The sequence below is a fragment of the Palaemon carinicauda genome, chromosome 4 (genome assembly GCF_036898095.1).
Source record: "Palaemon carinicauda isolate YSFRI2023 chromosome 4, ASM3689809v2, whole genome shotgun sequence".
NCBI lineage: Eukaryota > Metazoa > Arthropoda > Malacostraca > Decapoda > Palaemonidae > Palaemon > Palaemon carinicauda.
Window position 1 is genome coordinate 31,163,856 of NC_090728.1, and position 26,803 is coordinate 31,190,658.

Here is a 26,803-nt window from a genome sequence, read left to right on the forward strand (position 1 = left end):
AAATCCTTTGCAATTTTATCACTCCACCTCTTTTGTTGATATTTCAATTTTCATACTTTAAGATAAATATCTGTTGGATCCCTGTCACAACTCTTCATTAACTTCATGCTTATTCCTTTATTTTAGTGTATCATCAATTTTGTAATGCTCAGCTAAACTCATCACACACACACACACACACACACACATATATATATATATATATATATATATATATATATATATATATATATATATATATATATATATATATATATATATACACATACATAAATAGTGTATATATGTAAATATAGTATATATATATATATATATATATATATATATATGTATATATATATATATATTTATATATATGAATAAATATTGTATATATAGAATTTATTGCATATGTATAGGTATTGTAGATCGGTATATTGTTTGTTTACATGCGAATATCTCTGACATGTTGGTAACTCTGAGCTGTCAAACGAGAATCTGACATAAATGCACGATATCCTTACATTTCAATTATTCACTTGAACATTTCGTGTTAAAAACTGGTAAAAAATAATAAAGAAAATAGAAAAGATCATATTTTATCGCAGACAGAATATATAGAATTCGTGAAAAGAAAATTTATATGAAATATTTTGCTAGCAGACGAGGATGAGAGGCCGATGGAAAGATGGCCGACTCGATGACTGTGGTTAAATATGTGAAGTTAAAACGTAGTGAAACGTGTGGGTTTGGATTTTCAATCCTCGGGGGAGCTGGATCAGAACTCCCACCCATCGTTTATGATATTATCGAAGGCTCTCCCGCTGCAAACTCATGTCAGGTAATCTTAGACTCAAGTAATTAATCTGCCAAACTTTTCTGGTTGCTAAATTTTGGTGACATTTATTTGACAAACTTAAACTGCATTGGTGGCAGGGTTAATTAGATGAACCCTGTACATTGTGCCTTTGTTGATATCCAGTAAACTTGTGAATTGCAATCTGTACAGGAAATTTTGGCCTGCCGACTTATACTTTGGCCTGGTCTTCGAAGGCTAGACTAGGCTAGTAGGCCTCTAGTAGTTTGGTGACGTTTCAGACCTCTGTGATACTTAACTCTTTGATTTCAGTAGGATTATAAGGCATTGTCTCTTTTGGGTCTCATCTCACCTTGTATAACTAAGCATTGGAGTTAGTCATTTTATATTTGTGGGTGTAACAAGGGTGTGTGTTTTTCAAGTGATATCGGTTAAATTCTTGCAAAATTCAGTGAATAACAGCTTAACGAAAAACTGTTGGTAAAGTTGTACTGTATTACAGGGTCTGATTTCGAACAGAAAATATATGTTTTCCTGTAGTAAATCAAGTGATTTGACCGAATTTGACATTCGTTTCAATCGCAAACCAGCAGAACAACCAATCCGACTAACTTTAAGTGTCCGGACTGGTTGCTGTTATTACGGATGAAATGATGGTGAAAACCTGTTAAATCACGTTATTTTTTACAGGAAAACTTATATTTTCTGTTAAAATGGTTAAATATAATTAGTCTTTTATTATATATATTTTGTTTAAATACTTAAATATAATGACTTGTTCAAATTCGGTGTCACTTCACTCACGTATGTACTGCGAACGGTAACATTAGCAACGTTACCAATGGTACACAGCGTTACCAACGTTACGGTGGTACACAGCGTTACCAACGTTACGGTGGTACACAGTGTTACCAATGTTACGGTGGAATTACTAACGTTAGCAATGATACAGTATTATTATCGTGTGTATTTTAAAGAATTTTCCCATATACCCTTTACTCAATATATAAAAAAAGTACAAAAAGGGTACAGATCGTAACAAACCCTCCTAACCTAACCACCCAGGTCACAAACCCAATATGATGCCCTTGTTATATCACTTCACTCACGTTACGGTAACGTTAGTACTGGTACGATAACATTACATATAATGGTTTTTATGTTGCCATTAGCTCGCTTCGCTCGCATGAAAATAAAACATCGAGCTCGTATTTACTGGCAAGCGGTAATGTGGAGCTGCGCATGCTAACATTACCAACGTTAAATATAATGGTTCTTGTTCCTCACTTACGATCACAGGAAAATAAAACATCACTCTCGTATGCATTGGCAATCGGTAATGCTGAGCTTCGCACTCTAACAAAATATAATAAAACTAACACATTAAAGTTAAAGAAATTAATGACATACTTTTATGACCATGACGACGTAACTTAGGGGTCACGGAGTGTTGTGACTGAGTCTGTGGTGTCTTAACTGTTTTGCCTTAGATTAGTACTGCACTTGGAACACTGTAAAAGTTGGTATATTACATTACGTGATTTAAGAAAATTACCAACATTGGAATACACCAAAATACTTTCAAGTATGGATTACTGAAGCCGATACAATTTTCTAATACTTAGATCGTAAAATACGCAAAAGACAACACTTGAACTAACAAAGACCTGACTAAAGGCAAAGGTTTCCACGGAAAAGGGCTTGTTGGATGGTGGGGGTAGGGAAATATTAACCCCCCTGTGCAAACTTTTACATACGTATGGGTTCGTGATTGGTTAACGGAAAAGCAATGGAGTATAGAGAGTAAACTTGTCCAGAGCAAGTATTTATGTGAAATCTGGTAGTGACAAGGTAATAACAAACTGTATAAAAGTAATATATGAAGATAAAATGGAATTTATGATAAATAATACTGTATTGTATCGGATAATAAAACGAGTAATACTGGGGTCAGACGTAATATGTATACGAGGGTATTACATAACTAATCTAGTAATAGACTTGAACAGAGCTGGTAGAGAGACGAATACTTACATTTCACAATTAGAGAAGAAGAAATCCTATTGGTGGAGGAAAAGTCTCTGCGAAGGGAGGCGGGGTTTTTGCGCAGAAGGTCAAAACCTGCTATATACAAATGCACGAACAAGAGCGTCTACAATGGGCAAGTAGAATGAGAAAAATTAAATGAAAAACACTGCTAATGTTAGCATAATACGATAACATTTGATCTACATTACACGTTGGCAGCGCTGGTTACTGTATTTTTTCATGAGACAACCTTTGTAACGGCACCTCCAAAGTTTATCCAGCTATACTGTTTTGTATTTTCCTCCGTTTATTATACATCCAAGAAGGTAATATATAGAGAAGAAAAGGATTGTTTTACGTTTATATATCATTTCCCCATTATGTTTTCCCCACCCAAAATCCCGAGTTCCCACTGGGGGTCCCCCATTATCATAGGATATAGATATATTTGTTCCGTAACTGAAATACAAACCACGCTATTTACATGGGGTATTACTTTCGGCGTAGCTAAAATGACGAGCCATTAGATTTTTAACGAGGGTTAACTACCCTCTCGCTAGCTAGCGAGGGGGTAGGAGAGGGGTAGCTAGCTACCCCTCCCCCCTCACACACCGGTGAACTGATTCACTTCGCTTTAGGCTCGGATGGTGGGTAGACGTGTCTGTTCCCGTCCTCGCATGGCAGCCATTAATGTTTTGTCTTTACTTAATTACTTACTTTTCTTATACTTAATATATATATAAACATTCTTATGTTTATGTATAGATTTGAGTATAGAAATACAGTAAGTTTCCTTTTCTGTGTTTGTGCTGTGTGTGTGTAGTGTACGACAACATCTCCGTGTAGTTCCAGGCCTCCACGGTGACATTTCATGGGTCGCGATCTCTCCCTTGGTCCTTTGGGCCTTCCTTCGGCTTCCGATTCTCGGGCGCCGTGGGGAATCGTCATCGCCGGACTTTATTTATTAACCTGTTTTCTCCGCTGTTCCTCCTTCCCTACGGGGAACTTGGACTATCAGCTTAAGGAACATGGGAGTTTAGTTTGACTACCGTGCCTCTCTCTTTTGAGGTCGTTCACCCTTTTATTATTACTACATATTACGGTAGCTTCCTTCCCTTTGCAGGTTGAGTTGCTTCTCCGTTTATTTTGTCTCATTTATTTTAATGAAATCTAATTGTATTTGTTAACTTTTCAGCTTCTTTGTAGAACGCTTCCCTTTGGGGTTCATTCGTTCTTCTATTAGTGAACATTCGTAGATGAATTACATAATTATAATTGTTATAATTCTGTTTTTATTACAGTTCTCCGCCTTCCCCCCCTTCCCGTGAGTGTCAGTGGGGGAGGAGGGCGCATACCTGGTGTGTAATTATTATGTTCTTTTCCCTCGGGGTTCCTCTTCGGAGTTCCCCCGGGGGAATGAATGTTAACTAATTATTTATTTTATTTTCACAGTTAGCTATCTAGTTTTTCGTTTGCCTAATGCGCCAACGAAGCAGAGTTGTCCTGTTTGGGCCTGGGGAGTCTGCTGTTGCCGCCTCCTCTCTAGGACTTCGTCATGGGCGTTTTCCCTTCGCCTAGAAGTTCTCCCGTGACAGCTGTCAGCTCCTTAGTTCATTTAGAGCGCTCAGGAGGTTCGCCTCCATGGGTGGGTAACTTCCTTTCCGAGGGAGGTTCCCATCCCAGGTATGAGTTTTTTTCCCTTCAAGGGGTGGGGAAACTTCTCTTACCTTAATAATTCCTGGTTGGTTTTTTCCTGGTCCTCGGTCGGTTATGCTCTTGGTGCTGAGCGACCGTTTTTGTAACCATGCTCAAGGGGCTGAGCGGTTGCAAGGCCGGACAATGGAGTTCGTGCGACTATGCTCTTGGTGCTGAGCGGTCACACTTGCAGCTACGCTCAAGGGGCTGAGCAGCTCAATCCCTCGCTCTCGTGTTTCAGACAGGACAACCTCCCCAGTTCCTTTGCTCCCTAATGAGTCAAGGATTATGAGTCTCTCGGAAACCTCGGAAGAAGATACAGGGGTTCGGCCCTTCTTCTCTTCGGTTGAGAGCAGAAGGAAAAGGGGAAACGTGTTAGAGAGGCTAAAAGAAAACACCCAGATAGCAGCGATGCCGATGGCTTCGGCCGCTCTGTTCGTTATCCTGCACTTCATGTGGCAGCTCATGAGCTGCCCATGTTACGAGGTAGCTCTCGTTGTCAACCTGCAACTTGATCAACTTTTTGTTGGGAAACATAAAATGCTGCCAGGAGGTTTGCCTCCAGGGGTTAGAGAACCTCCCCTTACGAGGGAGTGATAACCTTCCTCGGAATTGGGCTGCGTGAGAGAACCACCCCCCTTCCGAGGGAGAGCTTCCCCACTTCAGCCATTCAGCAACCTTCCCTCCTTCGTGAAGAGTTGCGAACAGCTTGACGAGTTTTACCTCTGCTATCTCATCCCCAAAGACTGTGCTTTTTCCCCTTGAGCTTGGGAAAAAGCAAGTCTAAGGCTTGTTCCTCCTTCGAGGGGAACTTCTCCCTCGTTCGCGAGAGAGATTATTACGCCTATGCTTTTTTCCCATAGAACTAGGAGAAAGCTTGTCTTAGGCGATGTCCTTCATCGGGATGACTTCTCTCTTGTTTGCGAGAGAGAGATTATTACGCCTATCCTTTTTTCCCTTAGAACTGGGAGAAAGCTTGTCGTAGCTATGTCCTCCTTCGGGGGGACTTCTTCCTCGTTCGCGAGACAGAAATTTATTACGCCTACACTTTTTCCCATAGAGCGGGGAGAAATCTTGCCTTAGGCAATATCCTCCTTCGGGAGGATTTCTCCCTCGTTTGCGAGAGAGAGGTTATTGCGCCTACACTTTTCCCCATATAGCAGGGAGAAAGCTTGTTTTAGGCGATCTCCTTCAGGAGAACCTTCCTCCCATTCACGAGAGAAAACTTGTAGGAGTTTGCTGATCCACGCTCCTCCCCCTTAAGCTTTTGGTTCTCCTCCAGGGGCGGAGCAAGAGCCTTGTCTTGAGCGACGTTCTCCTTCGGGAGAACAAATCTACCGTGCATAGGAGTTATCTTCATCCCTGACGTTCTCCCGCTCGTGCTGCAAGGAGATGTCTTTTTGAACCTACTGGTTCTCCTCACTTTGACCTCTTGGGGTCTCGTGACGATCACCCTTTGGGCTGGCGTAATTGGGAGCTTTTGAACTCTCGTCATGTTGACCCTACGGGTTCTCATGACTCTAGGAGGCCTCTGTCGCGCTGGACTTTCGAATTCACATGACTTGGAACCTTCGAGTTTCAGTTACGCTGAGTCGTTGGGCTCTCGTAACAATTAGCACAGAGTGTCCGCGCACGCGCGTAATTAGCACTATGCGCGCGACCATCATCATCAAGAGTTTTACTCATGACAGAGAGTCTTCCGACTCTCGTCAACGATCTTCGCCATTACCTCCAGAAACTCCGACTTCTACCGTTCTTCCCCTTTCGATAAGAAAGATGCGAGGGGTAAGACATAGGTTTGTCTGCTACTCGCGTCTCCACTTTACCTGTAATAACACGCGAGGAATTAGTGCAGCCTGATGACTCCTCGGGAGAGCTGCCGTCGAGGGACTTAGAATCCTCCCATTTAAGGACTCTAAGAACTATGTGTAATATCTCATGCCTCGGTACAGTAATTTGCATCTGTCTCCTCGACATCTTGACGCTCTAGCCTTAGACAGGCTATGTCGTTCACCCCAAACCCTAAGACCAGAATTGATCTTCTGGCTGTAGCCTGATTGGTATTGTCTCTGACTGGTGTTTGACAGTCTGGGGTTCGAGTCCCGCTCAGACTCGTTAGTGCCATTAGTGCCTGCAACCTTACCATCCTTGTGAGCTAAGGTTGGGGGCGTTTGGGGGAGCCTATAGGTCTATCTGTTGAGTCATCAGCAGCCAATGCCTGGTCCTCCCTGGTCCTAGCTGGAATGGAGAGGAGGCTTGGTCGTTGACCATATAATATACAGTGAACCCTCGTTTATCGCGGTAGATAGGTTCCAGTCGCGGCCGCGATAGGTGAAAATCCGCGAAGTAGTGACACCATATTTACCTATTTATTCAACATGTATATTCAGACTTTTAAAACCTTCCCTTGTACGTAGTACTGTTAACAAACTACCCTTTAATGTACAGAACACTTAATGCATGTACTACAGTACCCTAAACTAAAACAGGCACAAATATTAAAGGTGATTTTATATCATGCATTTCCTAAACATGCTAAAAAGCACGATAAAAAATGGCAACCAATGTTTTGTTTACATTTATCTCTGATCATAATGTAGAAACAAACTGGAGGTAGAGCTTTGCTTATTACCCAGACATATTTCCCATACTTTTCCCTTAGAACTACATCACATCTTCCTACTTTAGATATATAGATATATATATATATATATATATATATATATGTATATATATATATATATATATATATATATATATATATACATATATATATATATATATATATATATATATATATATATATATATATATATATATATATATGTGTGTGTGTGTGTGTGTATATATATATATATATTTATATGTATACACATATACATACCTACATATATACATAAATACATGCATACATATATATATATATTACTGTATATATATGGGTTATGGAAAAAATCCGCGAAGTGGTGAATCCGCGATGGTCGAACCGCGAAGTAGCGAGGGTTCACTGTATGGTCAGTCTCTAGGGCATTGTCCTAACTGCTAGTGCAATATCACTGTCCCTTGCCTCTGCCATTCTTGAGCGACCTTTAAACCTTTAAACCTGGTCTGTTCGCCGAGATCAGTGACGTCAACCCCTCTCCTCTGATCTCGGATCCCCTCACGGGCTAATCCTCGAAGAGACACTCTACTCTTCCAGGCTCTTCTCAGTCACAGAAGCCTCGGCAATGGAAGCGACTTCAATATCCCTTCTTTCTTGACATGTGGTCTGGTACAGACGGCTACCTCGCGAGCCACGAGGACTTGTCAAACCAAGACTCCAGGCAGTCCCTACAGGAAGTCCTAACTGCTGGGGTCAAGACAATGGACTTCTTAACCGCTACAACAGCGACCATGTGGAGCAATTGGGTTCTCAAAAGGAAGGAATCAGTAGTTCCCAGATTTCCTTTAGTACCTCAGAGAGGAAAAGCTCCTCTCAGTCTCGGCGATTAAGGGCTATCGCTCAGCCTTGAGCCTCGGCTGTAGACTGATAAGGGGTTGACCTCTCCGCCTTAGAAGACATCACCTTGGTTGATTTGGGGTTTTGAGTGATCTTGCCCCCCCAGTTGAGATTAGACCATCACCGTGAGACGTGTCTTATGTTCCCTGAAGGGTCTGCCCTATGAGCCCTTAAGGGCCTCGGGCTACTTTATGAACCTTAAGACCGTCTTCCTCGTACCTCTGTCCTCGGCTAAAAGGGTCAGTGAGCTACATGGTTTGTCTTATGTCGTCACCCATTCAAAGGAATGTGAGGGGGGGGGGGTGTCTCGCAACTTCGTACCGGGGTTGGTGGCTAGTCTCATAATCCTTCATCTACCAACGAGAGATTTCGAGAATTTCAGTTTTCCAGCCTTAATAAGGTAACAAAGGATACAGACCAGTCGTCACTATGCCCAGTCAGGGTGCTAAAGAAATATCTGAAGCGCACCAGACCTTTCAGACCACGTCTTCGTTATCTCTTCCTTAGTACCAACAAGGTAAAGAAGAGAACCTCTAGCAACACCATCCCTTTCTGGCTCAAGAAAGTTATTACGATGTCTTTTCACGGAGACCCAGAGGTAGCACAACCCAGAGCCCATCAAGTTAGGGGAGTGGCTGCCTCACTGGCGTTTAAGAAGAATTTTTCAGTCTCCCAAGTCTTAAGAGCTGGAGTCTGGAAACGCCAATCTAAATTCACCACTCACTATTTAACCGATGTGACACATAGGTCTCTAGACTCCCTTTCTATAGGGCCTATTGTGATAGGTCAACAGGTTCTGTAGCTACCTTACGCCCTTTCAGGGGACAGTAACCATTGGCTGAGGATACTGGGTTACACTAGGTTTTAAGAAGGACATCCATCTATCTTCTTCGTCTCCTTCTCCCTCCCATCTGGGGATCCTAGTCTGTATCCAGTTTCAGCTGGACTCGCCAATGGAAATAAGGTACGATACTCATCTGAGTCCTCTCACAGGGTATAAGTTATACTCGTGGTCACGAGGTTTCCCCTTGGCAAGGTCGGGGGAATCCTAAGTTTGAAAGGGTCCGAGTCGAATGTTCCTGACCCACTTCATCCTGAAACATTTGTTTCCTTGAAGCTACAAACCTTCAGTCGTGCCTAGATTCTGGGGATCTACAAAGAAAGAAGATTACGGAAGATTGTTACTTCAAAATAGTCTAGTCTGAGGACTATCTTTCCTAGGAATAGGGAACTCCTTGGCCACCCTGACCTCAAGACTAAGTCTCCTATAATAAAGAATGAGGGTTTGTATCAAGTGTAGGAACAAATGACAAATTTTTAACAGAGTTTGTATTTTTCCTAACATACAAACCCGAATTCTTTACACAAATCTTCCCTCCATCACCGCTCCCTAGGATAGTCCTAGCTAGAATCCGATTGAAGGGAAACAGCAGCAACCGACCGTAGGTCCCCCCACCACTAACAGGTGGGTAATTACCTGCCCGGTCGTTAACGACCTTGTTAAGGTTTTCCAGCTCGCGCTAGGATATTTCCTATAGTAAAGAATTCGGGTTTGTATGTTAAGAAAAATACAAACTCTCTTATAAGTTTGTCATGTTTGTTGATGTATTTCAACGACGGTCTTATTATGGCCTCCTTCGTGAGGTAGTTGGTACAGGATTTAGGTATACTTATTTCATTTTTCCCTGGAGCTTGTAATTAATTAGAAGAAGTCAAAACTCATACCCAAGCAAATGTTGAAGTGCATGGGCATGCTGATAGACAGCAGTGAGCCTTTTCCTTCAGACAACTTCATCAGCAAGCTGAAGGAGGTAGCACAACCATTCCTCTCCAAGTTAGTACTCCAAGCTCAGTGCTGGCAGAATCATCTCTACCACCTTTCCTTGATTGATAAGATACAGTTAACCCACTTGCAAAACTGATTGTGGGTCAGGGTAAACTTAATGGAAAAATGGAAGAAAGAATTGGTTATAGGTACTTTTTTCCTCCTAAGGATAAGTCTCCTATTAAAAGACAAAGGTCTGTATTCGTGTAGGAACAAACAGATTTTTAAAGTAATTCATATTTTTCCTAACCTTACAAACCTGAGTCCTTCAAGTTTCAAATTTAGTCTCAACCATCCTGCAGGTTCTAACGTGTCAGATGGGGGAATCTCAGGCAGGCGGGCTTCCCTGCCACCTCATTAAAGTTTTAATGAGGTGAAAGCATATTCCTGTTTGCTATTGTTCATTTACATAATTCAAATCTTCAACTTTAAATAGGAGTATTTCAGCAAAGCTAGAATGGCTGTAAAGACGGCTGGCTGCTACGAGGTGGGTATGCTCTGCCCACCCGTCATGCAGCTCTACCTTCACTTTTGACTTCGATGGCGGGCATATATTGGCATACAGGTACTCTTCCCCGAGTCCTGTTTTGGCCCAATTTATGCTGTTTTTTCTCTTTTCAAGATGCTTTTCTCTTTGCTTTTGCTTTAATGTCATATTTATGGCCAGACATGTGGACACCTGCCCTAGTAAACTCAGCCGAGGTTGCTGCCGGTACATAACTAAGTCCAACGTAGACTTGCGTCCTGTAGCTTTGTAGCCTCTACAGGGGGCATGACTGCTCGTAGGTATCCTCCTGTTTCAAGTGAAAGTAGTTCTTGAAGAAAAGGAAGCAGTTGAATAGGGATTTGATGGCATTGCACTTCGCATCACCCAAACTGATGCCGGAGAAACTCTTGAGCTCCTTCATCCCTGCTTCTGGTACAAGGCATGCTGTCTTCTCTTCTTCCTCCAAGCAGAAACTGGCAGAGGAAAGAAGAGGAGAGAGTTCTCCCTGTCTTCAAAAAGTGTTTTGAGTGAGATAGGTGTATTCCCTTTCTCTAGAGAAGGTAGTACAACCCCTGCCTCTATCCCAGGGTGCTCCTGCTGTTGGTGACTCTTGCAAAGGACCTATACCATGGTGTGATGTAGCTTGTCTTCGTATTAACGGTACCCTGTAAATGGATAAGCTCTTGGAGGATCCAGCAGTTACTTGATCTTGGAAGTCTTCTCTTCCTACTTCCTCCCCTGATGTTGTTACACTTGTGAAGGAGAGATGTGTTTTGGTGTCACTGGTTGTGTCCTTGCCTGCTGTTGTGAGGGTGAGGGTGCTGCCTTCCCCCGCTGCAGTGAGTTCGCCCATAGCTAAGAAACCCTTGACTTTGGTGATGGAAAAATGCCATTGGTCATCTTCCCATGTATCTTCTCTTGTTTTTGCACCTTCTTCCTCGTCTGCTGATCTTGAAGAGAAGCTGCCTGACTCCCCTTGGAAAATAGAAGTCACTGAATCACAGGAAGACTGGTTTGGAGTACCACCTTGGGACACCACCTGATTCCTCTACAGGATTTTGTGGGAGGATCAGCATTGTTACTAAATTCTTTCCCCTTAGGGACATTGAGGTATGAGATCCTAGGCCTCATGCCCTGTCCTCCATTAGCAAATCTCTTCTAAGATCTGACACAAACACTTTTCCAGGACACACATCCTTAGCCTCATTCCTTTCCTGCCAGGGATGTACCCAGGACATCTGTGTGACTCCTTTGCCACATTCAGAAACTTTCAGATAAACATGAACTTCATGAGGTTCCATGATCATGTTGCTGACTTCTTGGATTGGTCTTCAGGCTCTCTTAAGCATATTGCACCTTCCCCATGCAAATGCTGGAAGAAGGCTGCTAGCAGTTCCTTGCCTCCTAGAGACAAACTTCCACATGTATGAACGCAACAATCTACACAGGACCACTCTCCATGAGATGATGATCTGTCTTATTCCATGAGATGATGATACCCGAGGCAAATACGAAGATACATGAGATGAAGATCTATGAGACAAACTTCCATGAAGACGATCTAGTGTCTACGATTATCTCCATAATCACGATCGCAGGTCTCCACAAACACATAATAATCTCTATAGCACTATCATCCCTACGATCGCCAGCATGATCTAGGTCTCCTATGAGATCATAATCTTAGCAACAAATTTGATTGCCCCCATGCACACGATCATTGCCAACTTCTACATATACAGCACCTGCACTAGATACAATATGCGAACGATATAAAGTATGCACATGTACACTGGTAAATGCATGATCACTCCACTTACATGAAATACAGCATGCGCACAAGATGAGCATGCGTATAGTTACCTCCATACGCATGAGAGCCAGCAACACACACAATCATCTCTTACTAAACATTTACAGTCTTTGGTTTCTGAACATTTAGTTGACAGCAGATGATCAGGTTTTGTGATCATCGAAAGCAAAGGCTCCTCACATGCAACCTCTAATACTTCGTACTACAAAACATTCACGTGCTGAGACAACGCTCCTGATCCCTTATGATTCAGTACGAAGTGATCAGTCACGACAAATCTAAAGAATCTGGTTCTTCTGGGGGAAAGAAGACCAGGATTAAATCAACTGCTCGGAAACCACGCTTGTAGTGGGAGATCCATGAGTGAGAGGAAGCCTTAAACCTTGGTACCCCGTGATCCCGACTCATCTGAATCCAGATCACCTGTTCCTTCACAGTTTCGTTATGAATCTGATCATGAAGACCATTTGTAACTTCAAGTTCGGCAGTGGCAATGTCTTCTAGGACATCTTTCATCGTTGGAGAAGCTCATGTCACACGATGCCTCCTCTAGAGATAATTTCAGTTCTAAAGCGACACCCATTCAGCAACCACCAACTACCCCCATCTTCTAGTTCTGGTGGAACAAGAATTGAGAGATGATACACGATGATGGGTGGATGACGAGAACATCAGGGGAGTTCTTTTTGACTCGTCAACTTCAGAGATGCTTTTGTTCACAGATGCATCCAATGACTAGCACTCTTAGCACTCCAAACTTTCCAACAGAGTTTCATAGGGCATTCAGTCGTGTTGATGAACGACATATAACTATGGTCACATACATCAGCAAGCAAGGAGGAACTGTGTCTCAGTCCGAGCAAGTTGACAAAACAGTTACACCCCTAGGTGTTTGTCAATGCAGTAGAGCCAGCAAGATGCATTATAGGCAAGAGTAATTCTCTTAGCCACCAACCTCCTATGTTAGCCCCATCTGCAGGTACCACAACTCAGGTGGAATCTATTTAGCATCTCCTTCAAGCAAAAGGCTCTTCATGTAGCACCGCACTGGAGATGTCTGCATATTTGCATAGATCCTCTACAGCTGTATACCAAGGAATGTGGGCCATCTTCTATGGTTTATGATGTTGAAGAGATACTTATTCAGTCGGAACCTCTGTACAATTGATTGCTGATTTGTTCTCTACCTTCACAGGAGAAGCTCCTCGCAGTCTCTGCAGTGAAGGTTATTACCCAGCCTGGAGCCAGGTCTTGAGATATAGGGGCTTGGACCTTTCTTGTTTGTGGAATTGTACATGCTTAATAGGAGCTTTAAACAGTCTTGTCCTCACCTCCAGCTTGGGATGTAACAAGATTTCTCAGCTCTCTAAAGCATTCGGCACAAGAATCCTCAAGCGGAACTTCAGATAGGAATCGGACACTCAAGACTGTCTTCCTTCTTTCCCTAGCCTCACCGAAAAGAGCTCCTGACATTCAAGGCATATTCTATGCCATGAGTCATTCTGAGGGGTGGAGCGAGGTCTGGTTGAAATTCGTTCCAGATTTTGTGGCAAAGACTCAAAACCCTGCTGTCTACGACTGTAGGTTTGAGTAATTTTCCATCTCTTTACTGTCTAGCACTTCTGATCAAACACCAGAGGTGGTTCTACAGCACTAGTAGGGTAGAAAAGTTGATCTCCAAGAACACTATATTTTTCTGGCTTTTTGAGACCACCAAACATGTATACTGCTTGCAAAGAATCTACAAGCGAACCATCCACAGTGCGAGCTCATGAGGTCAGAAGTATTGGTCCCACCCTATTATTATTATTATTATTTTGTTCCGTTTCTGGAATACAAACCTACGCTATTTATAAGGAGTTATTACTTTTAGCGAAGCTGAAAGGACAAGCTATTGAAATTTGGTGAGGGTTAACTACTCCTTCCGCTAGTTAGCGGGGTATGGGCGGGTAGCTTGCTACCGCTCACGCTCACACACCGGTGATTTAGCTCTCTTTGCTTTTGGCTCGGATGGTGTACGGTCATTGCTGTTCTTCATCCTTTGCCCATTTGGAATGCCATTTAATGCTTCTGTTTGTGCTTTTTCTTTCACTAGCGTGTGTGTGTGTGTGTGTGTGCATTGACTTCTGCAACCATGCGAACTTGCCCGGGACTTGAAGGCCGGCCTTGCGGAACCTTCAAGTCGGCCTCGAACACCGATTGCCACACCCTTTGTCCCGCCTGCAGAGGTCAACAGTGTGATAGTGGTAACAGGTGTTGTGAGTGTCGGGAGTGGTCTGCCTCCCAGTGGGAAAGGTTTGGGCGACGGCGGTAGGAGAAGTCAAAACGGGATATTTCTCCTTCGAAGGTTTCTTCGAAAGGGGAAAAACCCAAGACCTCTTCTTCCGCCTTCCTACCTTCCTTCGAAGCTGCTGCTCGTTCGGTCTCTTCTGCGAGACCGTTGAGTAGTAGCGCAGACACTTTATTGTACGGCCAACCGTGGTCCATGAGAGATGGTGTTGCTTCCCTTAGCGAAGTGGCTTCACCTCTCCTCCCGGATGAGGCCTTGTCTCTGTCTCCCTTTGTAAAGGTATGGTTGTCCTTGGGGCTTCCGGGTCTGCCCTCCAAGGACTCTTTGCTGTACCTCATCATCCGTGGTGCTAGTGCGCATCCGTTGTTAACTTCGGAGGTAGATCCTCTATCATGTGTCGACTTGATAGTGTCTGAGGCGTCTTCTGTGGCCGCTGCTGGTGCCCCTGCCACTTCAGACTCTCCAGCTGTTGCTGCCGACTCTGTTCCCCCCATTCCAGCTCATCCTTCAGGGGGAACCTAGTCTTTCTTCGGTGTCTCTTGCGAGTGGGAGTTCACTCCTAGAGACTCCTCTGTGGAGGACTGCTGCTTCTAAAGGTCAGCTTGCTAATCCACCGGCCCCAAGAGGGCATCTTCGATGCAGAACTCACCCTTCGCTTCGCCTTGGAGGTGGCCCTTCACCATCGGTGAAAAGGCACCTCATCCTCGCTGCCGTCTCCTGCAGAGGAGCCTCTGCTTCAGTTATCTTCCGGCCCTCGACCTTTGCCTGTTTTTGGACCTTCACCTGAAGATGCTGCAGCTAGTCCTGGACTCTTCTGTGGATCGTTTGCGATCCCCGTCGGTGTATGTTTGTCCTTCCAAAGGGCACATCCCAGTTCCAGTTCAACCTTCACGCCGACCTACGGACCAGCCTTCACAGTTCCTGTCACCGATTCATCATCAGCTAAGCGTTTAGCTGCGCACCAATGCTCGCCAGCGTGCCAGCGCCCTGTAGTGCACCACCGCACACCAGCATCTTGTCAGCGCCCTCCAGCACATCGTTTTCCAGAGCGTCATTGCTCGCCAGTGCTATCCAGCGCTTCAGCGCCCTTTGGTGCCTCAGCACTCGCTTACTCGCCAGTGCATTCCAGTGCCCCAGCAATCTGTTCGCCTGCATTTGCCAGCTCGCCAGGTCATCTTCGCTCGCCAATGCTACAGCACTTTCCAACTCGTCAGCGAGCCCCTGCGCAGCTGTGCTCCCCTACGCATCAGCGTGCTCATACGCAGCGGCATTCTCCTGTGCACCCGCGCTCTCCTAAGCGCCAGGGCTCTCCTGCGCTTCAACACTCTCTGGCTTGCCAGAGCTCACCTACGCGCCCGTGCTTACCTGCACGTACTCGGTTTGCTGCGCTCCTGCGCAGCATTCTACTGCGTGGGCACTCTCCGGCTCTCCAGCATGCCAGCGCTCTCCTGCGCAATTGCACAAACCATCTGAACAGGTTTTACAGGCTCAAATATGCAAGGAACGTCACAATGAAGACTGTGACAGGTCAACATCGCCTCACTCCCCTCCCCGCAAACGCATTACAGTGCAACCACCGGGGAAAGGGAAAGGTTCCACAGAAGGGTTCAGGATCCCGAAGATTCGTCCTACAAAGGCAGACCCACCACCAACATCGTTTGAGACTCCTCACAGGGAACTGTTGGTCCCTTTCCCTTCAGGGGATCTGTCCGACAGTGCATCTGTCAGCAAACAGCCCTGGTTCGGTGCCATGGTCAGAGCAGTAGTGCAAGCCTTCGGGCCGGCTATGTCATCATGCTCGTCTCTGACCTCCCTTCCATCGGTACCAGCAGTCCTACTGTGAGGAACCTCGGCTTCTTCCCCCCTGAAGAGGAAAAGAGGAGTCTCAGACGCCATCGCATCCCGTAGGGTGAAGCTAACTCCTGTTAGGCTTTCAATGCCCGTCCTTCCTATCTTTCCCGCCGAACACTCCTAATTCACCTCTGCCGAGGGAGTTGCTCGAGGCCCGAACTTCCTTCTTTCCACCTTTGGAGGAAATTTCTCTTCGCACGGAGAGTTCTCCACCTCCGATGGAAGTCAGGAGGTACTATCCCATCCGGCCTTCGATGCTCGAGTCCTACCTCCTTCTTCGGAAGGACTCTTAACGATCCGTCTCTTGTTGCCTCTCAGATCTGGCTGTTGATTTTTCTTTCTTTCTTTCTCTGTCTGGGTGTTGCAAGCATGGAAACAGGAGAGATAAGTAAGTGTTCAAGCAGGAGTGGTAAGGTATGGTAGGTTTATGTTGAAACCTGCCCTTGATCCCCACCTACTTTGTACTCTTTGTAGTGGGCACAAATTCGCAGTTGTCTCTGACTAACAAGAGCTGGTTATGACCTATTCCTCAGTGGGAAGAGTTTGCAAAGAAGGCGGCTAGAAGGGATCTTTTGGAGTCGTCTTTGGAAATCCCAAAGGTGATGCCTAAGAAGCTTTATAGCTCATTCTTTTCATCTGGTGTAACTTAACTCTCTTTGTCTCTTGCAAGTTCTTTTTGGTTTTGGCTCTTTGGAAGTAATTGTGGGAGGGTGGAGACCTTAGCTCACCCTTGGAGTGTTTTTCAGAAGTGGAAGTATCACCTTCCCCAAGTAAAGGTGAAACTCCTCTTGCTTTCCCTCAAAGTTCACCAATACCAGATTAGACCAATGATGATGACCTAAGAAGGTTGTATTCTTCCTTGGGTATTGCAGGTGCTCTGCCTGTGTAGAAGCTGATGAGAGTCTTGACAGCTGCCAGGGCTCCAAAGATGAATCCTATGCCAATGACCCCTACTCAGGGGGTAGCTTTGAAGGACAAGGTACCTGTAATCATGCTCCCAAAGGTTCCAATTGGTATTGATGAAGCCCATGTGGCTTCTTCCTCTATGGAAGCCTTGTCGAAAAAGGCTGGAAAGAAGAAATGAGTGCCCTCGTCTTCCAATTTTTTGTCTTCCTTCTCTGTCTTTTCTTTTGATTATTACTCATTTCCTGAAGAAATAAAAGAAGTTGAAGTTGAGGAAGACTTATCGCAAGGATTCTCAGGAGGCTCTTAGTGATTTCTCTTCATGCATGCTAAGAGAAAGACAGAGTGCTCCTGAGGACTGACCTTGCTAGGGAAGATACCTTGAGTTTTGGGAGAGGTGCACATGCTTCTGCTCCCAATGCTAGGCCCGCCATGGGACCTAACACACACATACACACTGGCTGTTGAGTGGTTGTTCTCCAAAGAGTGTGTGCTCCCAAGTGTTCTGTTAATACTCCTCCATTTTGAAGGAAGCGGCGGCTCAGGTAGCTTTGCCTCCAATGGTACCCGACCTTGGTCTAGCAACTCTAGCACCAGCGGCAAACTCCGAGAGCCATCAGTATGCTCCTTCGTAGGTATTCTTGCAGTTATTTTGTCAGGTGGAAAGGTGGTGAACTTTATGAACCCCTAGGCAGCCAATCAATAGGCCAACTTGGTCCTGGAGAGGAGAGTTGCTGTTTGGTCTGTATTCTCTCACCAGGTTGAAAAAAAGATATGTTGGTGCAGTAGTGATGTGGATGACTGTTAGTCACTATTCCCTTATTCATTGTGCAATAACTTCCAAGGGTCAATGCCCTTTGAAAACTATTTTGGTCAGGCCTTCGTTTCTCAAGAAGAATGCACTCAAAGTTGTTCAAACTTGTTGGAGACTGATCTCTGATGGTTCTACAGTCTACTTTGGTGATCATAAGTCAAATCTTATGCCCAAGCAAAGTATGAAGTATGATCGTATAAGTAAGCTTAGAGAAATACTGTACAGTAGCATGACTCTTCTTATTACTAACTAAGCTACTACCCTGTTGGAAAAGCAGGATGTCATAAGCCCAAGGGCTCCAACGAAAAAAAATAATCCAGTGATGAAGGGAAAGAAGGAAATATATAAACTACATGGGAAGTAATGAGTAATATAAAGTATTCTAAGAATAGTAACATGGTTAACATAGATCTGTCATACATACTGTATTGCTCACCAGTGCCAGACCTGGCAGCAACCCTTGAGGATGTATTCTAGCACCCCTGGGATGGCCTCAATGTTCATGCTTTTTCGCCTTTATGCTTTCTTTAAAGGGTGATGAAAAAAGTGTTGTTATTCCTAGATCTAAAGTTGACTCTAGTAGCTCTGATGTGGCCTTAGAAGAAAGGTACCTGGACCTTCTGCTCTTACTAGTAGAGACCTGCTTTGACAGCAGCCCACACACAGGAGTTACACAACTATGTGAAGTCTCTGTCACTTCATGGGTGGACATTATCCAGCACCTCCTCCATGAGAGAAGTTGTTCGTGCGAAATTCAAGACATATCCTGATACCTCAGGAAATTCTCCACTGATGTGTAACAAGCAAAGGAGCCATGTTCTGTGGTTGATGCCATGGAATGATTCTTATTCTCAGTTTGTTTTCCGCTTGTATTGGATTTTCGGGTGTACTTATGAAAGGGAAAACCATCTCTGTCTCAGCAGTAAAAGGGTTATGTTTCAGCCGTGAGCCAGGTTCTGAGACTGAGAGGAGTAGATATTTTCTTTTCATGGGAATTATCTATGCTCATTAGAAGTATGCAGCAGGCCTGTTCCCCTCATGAAATTCGACCTCCATCCTGGGATGTGAGTAAGGTGTTGCAGTTGTTAAGAGAGCTCCCTATGAACTGTTGAGACTAGCTACCTTACCCTAAAACATGGTTTTTCTCCTTGCTTTGGCTTTGAATAAGTGCATAAGTGATTTACACTTTCGCATCTGTTCTCTCACTCTGAGCACTGGAGACGGGTCTTATTATCTTTGTTTCCTGACTTTGTAGCAAAACTCAAATTCAGTTAATCAGTAATTCCAGATTTTCATAATTTACAGTTTCTTCGCTTAGGGAAGTAATCAACGATCAGGCCAATTACATTGGTGTCCCATAATGGTACTAAGCCGCTAACCATAAGAGAACCTCTACTGCCAGACCTAGTTTATGGAACCTATTCTTAAGTACTGGTATGGTGATAAAGTCACCAAGATCAAAATCTTCTTTTGGCTGTGAGAGTGTACCAATGGAGCATTACGCCCTCATGATAGTAATAATAATAATAATAATAATAATAATAATAATAATAATAATTTTAATAATAATAATAATAATAATAATGATAATGATACAGTAATTTCAATAATAATAATAATAATAGTAATAATAATAATAATAATAATAATAATAATAATAATGATAATAATTATTGGTCAAGCGTTTTTATTATTATTATTATTAGCTAAGCCACAACCTTGGTTGGGAAAATATGAAGCTATAAGTGCAAGGTCTCCAGCAGGCAAAAATATCCCAGAGAGGAAAAGAAATAATGAAATAAACAAACTACAAGAGAAGTACAGTATTGAACTATTGATATAAAAGGCCTTAAGAACAGTAACAACATTAAGATAGATCATTCATGTATAAACTATAAAATGAGACTTATGTTAGCCTTTTTAGCTTAAAAACATTTGCTGAAAGTTTTAAAGTTCCACCAATTCAGCTACCATTAAGAAGATCATTCCATAACTTGGTCACTGCTGCAATAAAACTTTTAGAATACTGTGTAGTATTGCATGGTTTTGCAGATACCTCCAAGCATGCCTTTGGAGTGGCTGTATATTTAGTCCCCGCTGAAGGACGTCGCCATCTTTCTGCTAAAGCCTGCGTCAATCCTAAACGCATGTTAGAATTGCTTGAGAGCCAGTCAATCTAGACATGTATACCTTTCCACTGTTCACTCTAATACGACGACTCTTGAACAAGGTAATGATGTCAAGACATTATTATTTAACAATAATACTCACCACCTGGCCTGTAACTGTCCTGACCTTGCTACCTGTCCACCAACTTCAACGGGACATGCACATAAAACATCCCTCTTAGTAGTCCAAGAAAATTTTCATTTTTGCCTTTTTGCTCAAGTATGTGTCAAGGACGGGTTTTAGTGGTATTAATTGGATCTTGGAATTAGTTTTCAGTGTCACCCCATATGATATTTATTTATAGGTTTTGCTTCCTCCTGCTATTCTTATAAAACATCATAAGAATGCTTTTTAAGGTGCACGGCAGTGAAATCAAAGGAGTTGGTGCTACTCTAGCCTTCAAGCTCTGCGGCAAAGGTTTTAGATGCTTGGGTATGGAACTGCCTTACCACTTTTACTGTGCATTATTTGTGGGAATGCATTCACAAGCCTCTGAATACATTTTCAATAGGACATGTGGTTGGTGCTCAATAAGTCGTGTACTGACCTCAGCTCCTTTACAAGACCAAGAGTATTACTTTTAAGATGACGGTTACACTGTAAGCCTAGGATGAGAGTGAGAGTGAGATCCTCTTCATCCTCTCCCTTGGGGTATAGCTGTTGGAGCCCCATACAGCTGGACGGATGTTGGTACATGTAAGCACCACTGATAGCAAGTAGTATTCCTATTTCTGTTAGAATAGAAGTGTTCATTCCACAATCCTCCTTATGAAATGGAAGATGGATATGTACCGGTAAACCTATTGATTTGGATTTGTCTTGCTTAAAAGACTCACCAGTCTAAAAGAGAGAGATTTTCTTGTACCCTGTATAGTACAACAGCCTTGGTTGCATGGGATTGAACTTGGCATTACCTTCAACCCTGGTCGGTGAGGTGTGCAGGCTGCTACGCTCTGTACATATCAGGTTCAAGCATAGCTATCCCAGGGTTTTAGCCAGCCAATTTGGTAATATGGACTTCCACCCACTTAAGAATGAGTTATAGGATAGTACAGTTAGGGGAAAAACAAATTAATTTTAAAAATTTTAATTTTGTCGTAGGATTGTACGTTCTTCCACTGACTGTGTACCAGACTGTACTTTATAGGTATGGGTGTAACCAGATAACTTTGCATTCCTATGCTCAATCTGTTAGGAGGTGGCCGGAGTCATTGTCTTATAACCTGTACAAGAAATTTCTGGGAAGGATTAACCAGCCAGATTTTCTTTTGTATGGATTTCCTCCTACCAATGGGCAAGTCTTCTATTTAAAGGAAGGGTTGTATGCAACTGGGAACAAATAACAAATTTTTTAAGCATTATTCATTTTCCATATCAATAGAAACCTGGGTTCTTCAAGTTACATTTCCTACCTTAACCACCGCTCTCAGTCCCAGGCCTAAGGCCAAAAGTACTAGTCTCACTGACTGACAGGTGGGCAGGGCTTCCCCGTACCACCCATTGTCTGTTACAACTTTACAGTATATACCTTGTTAATGATTTAATGGCTGTCATATCTTGTGCTGGACTCATATTTCTATTTGAAGGATTCAATTGTTTATAGTTAAGAAAAATGTTATTTTGATAATAAAATAAATTTTTGAATATACTTACCCGGTGATTATAATAGCTGCAACTCTGTTGCTCGACAGAAAACTCTAAGGTAAAACTCGCCAGCGATCGCTACACAGGTTGCGGGTGTGCCCAACAGCGCCATCTGTCGTCCAGATACCCAGTACTCAATGTAAACAAAGACTCAATTTTCTCCTCGTTCCACTGCGTCTCTATTGGGGAGGAAGGGAGGGTCCTTTAATTTATAATCACCGGGTAAGTATATTCAAAAATTTATTTTATTATCAAAATAACATTTTTCAATATTTAACTTAGCCGGTGATTATAATAGCTGATTCACACCCAGGGGGGTGGGTAGAGACCAGCAATATATGTTTACATTATTATGAGATAAGAGTTTTTATTTCATTTTAGAAGTTATCAAAATAACAAAAACAAAATAAATAGGTACCTGGTAAGGAAGTCGACTTGAACAATTACTCTGCCTTTTTAAGTACGTCTTCCTTACGGAGCCTCGCGATCCTCTTAGGATGCTGAGCGACCCCTAGGATCTGAAGTATCAAGGGTTGCAACCCATACAACAGGACCTCATCAAAACCCCTAATCTAGGCGCTCTCAAGAAATGACTTTGACCACCCGCCAAATCAACCAGGATGCGAAAGGCTTCTTAGCCTTCCGGACAACCCAAAAACAACAATAAAAACATTTCAAGAGAAAGATTAAAAGGTTATGGAATTAGGGAATTGTAGTGGTTGAGCCCTCACCCACTACTGCACTCGCTGCTACGAATGGTCCCAGTGTGTAGCAGTCCTCGTAAAGAGACTGGACATCCTTAAGATAAAAAGACGCGAACACTGACTTGCTTCTCCAATAGGTTGCGTCCATTATACTTCGTAGAGATCTATTTTGTTTAAAGGCCACGGAAGTTGCGACAGCTCTAACTTCATGTGTCCTTACCTTCAGCAAAGCTTGGTCTTCCTCACTCAGATGGGAATGAGCCTCTCGTATTAACAGTCTGATAAAATAGGATAAAGCATTCTTTGACATAGGCAAAGATGGTTTCTTAACTGAACACCATAAAGCTTCAGACAGGCCTCGTAAAGGTTTAGTTCGTTTTAAATAGAACTTAAGAGCTCTCACAGGGCATAAGACTCTTTCTAGTTCATTGCCAACCAAATTCGATAAGCTTGGAATATCGAACAATTTCGGCCAAGGTCGAGAAGGCAGCTCGTTTTTGGCTAGAAAACCAAGTTGTAGTGAACATGTAGCCTTTTCTGATGAAAATCCGATGTTCTTGCTGAAGGCATGAATCTCACTGACTCTTTTAGCTGTGGCTAAGCACACCAGGAAAAGAGTCTTTAAGGTGAGATCTTTCAGGGAGGCTGATTGTAGCGGCTCGAACCTGTCTGACATGAGGAATCTTAGTACCACGTCTAAATTCCAACCAGGTGTAACCAAACGACGCTCCTTCGTGGTCTCAAAAGACTTAAGGAGGTCCTGTAGATCTTTATTGTTGGAAAGATCTAAGCCTCTGTGATGGAAGACTGATGCCAACATGCTTCTGTAACCCTTGATAGTGGGAGCTGAAAGAGATCGTTCTTTCCTCAGGTATAAGAGGAAGTCAGCTATTTGAGTTACAGAGGTACTGGTCGAGGAAACAGATACTGACTTGCACCAGTTTCGGAAGACTTCCCACTTCGATTGGTAGACTCTAAGGGTGGATGTTCTCCTTGCTCTAGCAATCGCCCTGGCTGCCTCCTTCGAAAAGCCTCTAGCTCTCGAGAGTCTTTCGATAGTCTGAAGGCAGTCAGACGAAGAGCGTGGAGGCTTTGGTGTACCTTCTTTACGTGTGGCTGACGTAGAAGGTCCACCCTTAGAGGGAGAGTTCTGGGAACGTCTACTAGCCATCGAAGTACCTCGGTGAACCATTCTCTCGCGGGCCAGAGGGGAGCAACTAGCGTCAACCTTGTCCCTTCGTGAGAGGCGAACTTCTGCAGTACCTTGTTGACAATCTTGAACGGTGGGAATGCATATAGATCTAGATGTGACCAATCTAGGAGAAAGGCATCTATATGAACTGCTGCTGGGTCCGGGATTGGTGAGCAATATATTGGGAGCCTCTTGGTCATCGAGGTTGCAAAGAGATCTATGGTTGGCTGGCCCCAAGTGGCCCAAAGTCTCTTGCATACATCCTTGTGGAGGGTCCATTCTGTTGGAATTACTTGTCCCTTACGACTGAGACAATCTGCCATGACATTCAAGTTGCCTTGGATGAACCTCGTTACTAGCGATATGTTTAGACCTTTTGACCAGGTGAGCAGGTCCCTTGCGATCTCGTACAACGTCAGTGAGTGGGTCCCTCCTTGCTTGGAGATGTACGCCAAAGCCGTGGTGTTGTCCGAGTTCACCTCCACCACTTTGCCTTGAAGGAGAGACCTGAAGCTTTTCAAGGCCAGATGTACTGCCAGTAGCTCCTTGCAGTTGATATGCATTGTTCTTTGACTCGAGTTCCATATTCCCGAGCATTCCCGACCGTCTAATGTCGCGCCCCAGCCTACGTCCGATGCGTCCGAGAAGAGAACGTGGTTGGGAGTCTGAACAGCCAGGGGCAGACCCTCTCTGAGGCTGATACTGTCCTTCCACCACGTCAGGCAAGACTTCATCTTCTCGGAAATGGGGATCGAGACCGCTTCTAGCGTCTTGTCCTTTTTCCAGTGAAATGCTAGGTGATATTGAAGAGGACGGAGGTGTAGTCTTCCTAATGACACAAACTGTTCCAGGGATGATAGCGTCCCTATCAGACTCATCCACTTCCTGACTGAACATCGTTCCTTCTTCAGCATGTTCTGGATGCATAACTGGGGTTGGCTTGTTCTGGGGGCCGACGGAAAAGCCCGAAAAGCTAGACTGTGAATCTCCATCCCTAAATACACAATAGTTTGGGATGGGACCACTTGTGACTTTTCCATATTGACAAGGAGACCCAATTCCTTGGTCAGATCTAGAGTCCACTTTAGATCCTTCAGACAGCGACGAGTGGAAGAAGCTCTGAGAAGCCAGTCGTCCAAATAGAGGGAGGCTCTGATGTCCGCTAAATGAAGGAATTTGGCTACATTCCTCATCAGCCTCGTAAACACAAGAGGAGCTGTGCTTAGGCCAAAGCACAGGGCTTGAAACTGGTAGACAACCTTTTCGAAAACGAATCTCAGAAAAGGTTGGGAGTCCGGGTGGATGGGGACGTGGAAGTAGGCGTCCCTTAGGTCTAAAGAGACCATCCAGTCTTCCCTTCTGACCGCTGCTAGAACCGACTTTGTGGTCTCCATGGAGAACGTCTGCTTTGTGACAAAGACATTCAGCGCACTGACGTCTAGCACCGGCCTCCACCCTCCTGTCTTCTTTGACACCAAGAAGAGGCGGTTGTAGAATCCCGGGGTTTGATGGTCCAAGACTTTGACTACCGCTCCCTTCTCTAGTAAGAGAGACACTTCCTGTTTCAATGCTCGTCTCTTGTCTTCCTCTCTCTACCTGGGAGAGAGATCGATGGGAGACGTTGCTAGAGGGGGTTTTCGTACAAACGGGATCTTGTACCCCTCTCTGAGCAACTTCACAGATTGTGCATCTGCGCCTCTCTTTTCCCAGGTCTGCCAGAAGTTCTTGAGTCTGGCTCCCACTGCTGTCTGAAGAAGCTGGCAGTCAGACTCTGCCCTTAAAGGACTTGGTTCCTTTCTTCTTTCCTCGTTTCCCTTCGGCACGAGCACCTCCTCTGCTGGAGGCTCTGCCACGAAAGGGCGGAATAAAACGGGACGCTGGAGTGTCCATCCTTGGTCTAGCTGACAAGGTAGGCAAAGGGGTGGCTTTGCGAGCTGAGGACGCAACAAGATCGTGAGTATCCTTCTGTATCAAAGAAGCGGCAATTTCCTTAATCAGGTCTTCTGGAAAAAGGCACTTGGAAAGCGGAGCAAACAGAAGTTCGGATCTCTGGCATGGTGTAACTCCAGCTGAAAGGAATGAGCATAGGTTTTCACGCTTCTTAAGGACTCCGGACACAAAAGATGCAGCAAGCTCATTAGACCCATCACGTACGGCCTTGTCCATGCAGGACATAATGAGCAAGGAAGTCTCCTTCTCTGTCGGAGAGATCTTTCTGCTTAGAGCTCCTAGACACCAGTCTAAGAAGTTAAAAACTTCGAAGGCTCTAAAGATACCTTTCAGCAGGTGGTCCAGGTCCGAAGATGACCAACATATCTTTGAGCGTCTCATGGCAAGGCGGCGGGGAGAGTCTACTAGGCTTGAGAAGTCGCCCTGGGCAGAGGCAGGAACTCCCAAGCCGAGAACTTCTCCCGTGGCATACCATACGCTCAATCTAGAAGAGAGTCTAGCAGGGGGAAACGTAAAAGCTGTCTTCCCTAAACTCTTCTTGGACTGCAGCCATTCTCCTATCACACGCAAAGCTCTCTTGGACGAGCGTGCGAGGACGAGTCTAGTAAAGGCAGGAGTGGATGACGGCATGCCTAACACAAACTCTGACGGAGGAGAACGCGGAGCCACAGAAACAAACTGGTCCGGAAACATCTCTTTGAACAGGGCCAAAACTTTCCTAAAGTCCAAAGAGGGTTGCGTAGACTTAGGCTCGTCCAGTTCTGAATGCGGTTCATCTACGTGTGCAGCAACATCATCATCAGAAAGTCCCTCATCCGATAACTGATGAGGGAACGGCAACGGAGTGGGTAACGGCTGGTAAGCTGAGTCCGGTCGCACGGGTGCATGCGTGACTGAGCCGGACGCAACGTCATGGAACTGTTGCCCAGTCTGTGAGCTGGCAACAACCATAGCAGCGCGGGGACGCACAGCGTCTACTCCAGACTGTCTGGACTGATGTGGGTGAGCAGTGGCAACCACACTGGGTTGCGGAGGTTGACGCACCGCGTCAAAACAAAACAACTCTGACGGTTGTTGAACCTCACGAACGTCAACGGAGACCTCCGTGCGTCGCTGAACGTCAACATGCGGCTGGCAGATCAC

General features: G+C 44.3%; 1 protein-coding gene across 5 annotated transcripts in view; it reads left to right on the forward strand.

Annotated features, from left to right (window-relative positions):
* The first annotated feature begins 649 nt into the window (after window positions 1–649).
* Window positions 650–26,803, forward strand: part of LOC137639857 (PH and SEC7 domain-containing protein-like) — a 261,377-nt gene continuing 235,223 nt past the window's right edge. For all 5 annotated transcript variants that reach the window (XR_011044279.1, XM_068372116.1, XM_068372119.1 and 2 more), the window contains exon 1: window positions 650–820. Coding sequence is in view for 4 of the 5 variants with exons in the window: in XM_068372116.1 (XP_068228217.1) it covers window positions 668–820 (153 nt within the window). In the remaining variant the exon portion in view is untranslated. The remainder of the gene's footprint in view (window positions 821–26,803) is intronic.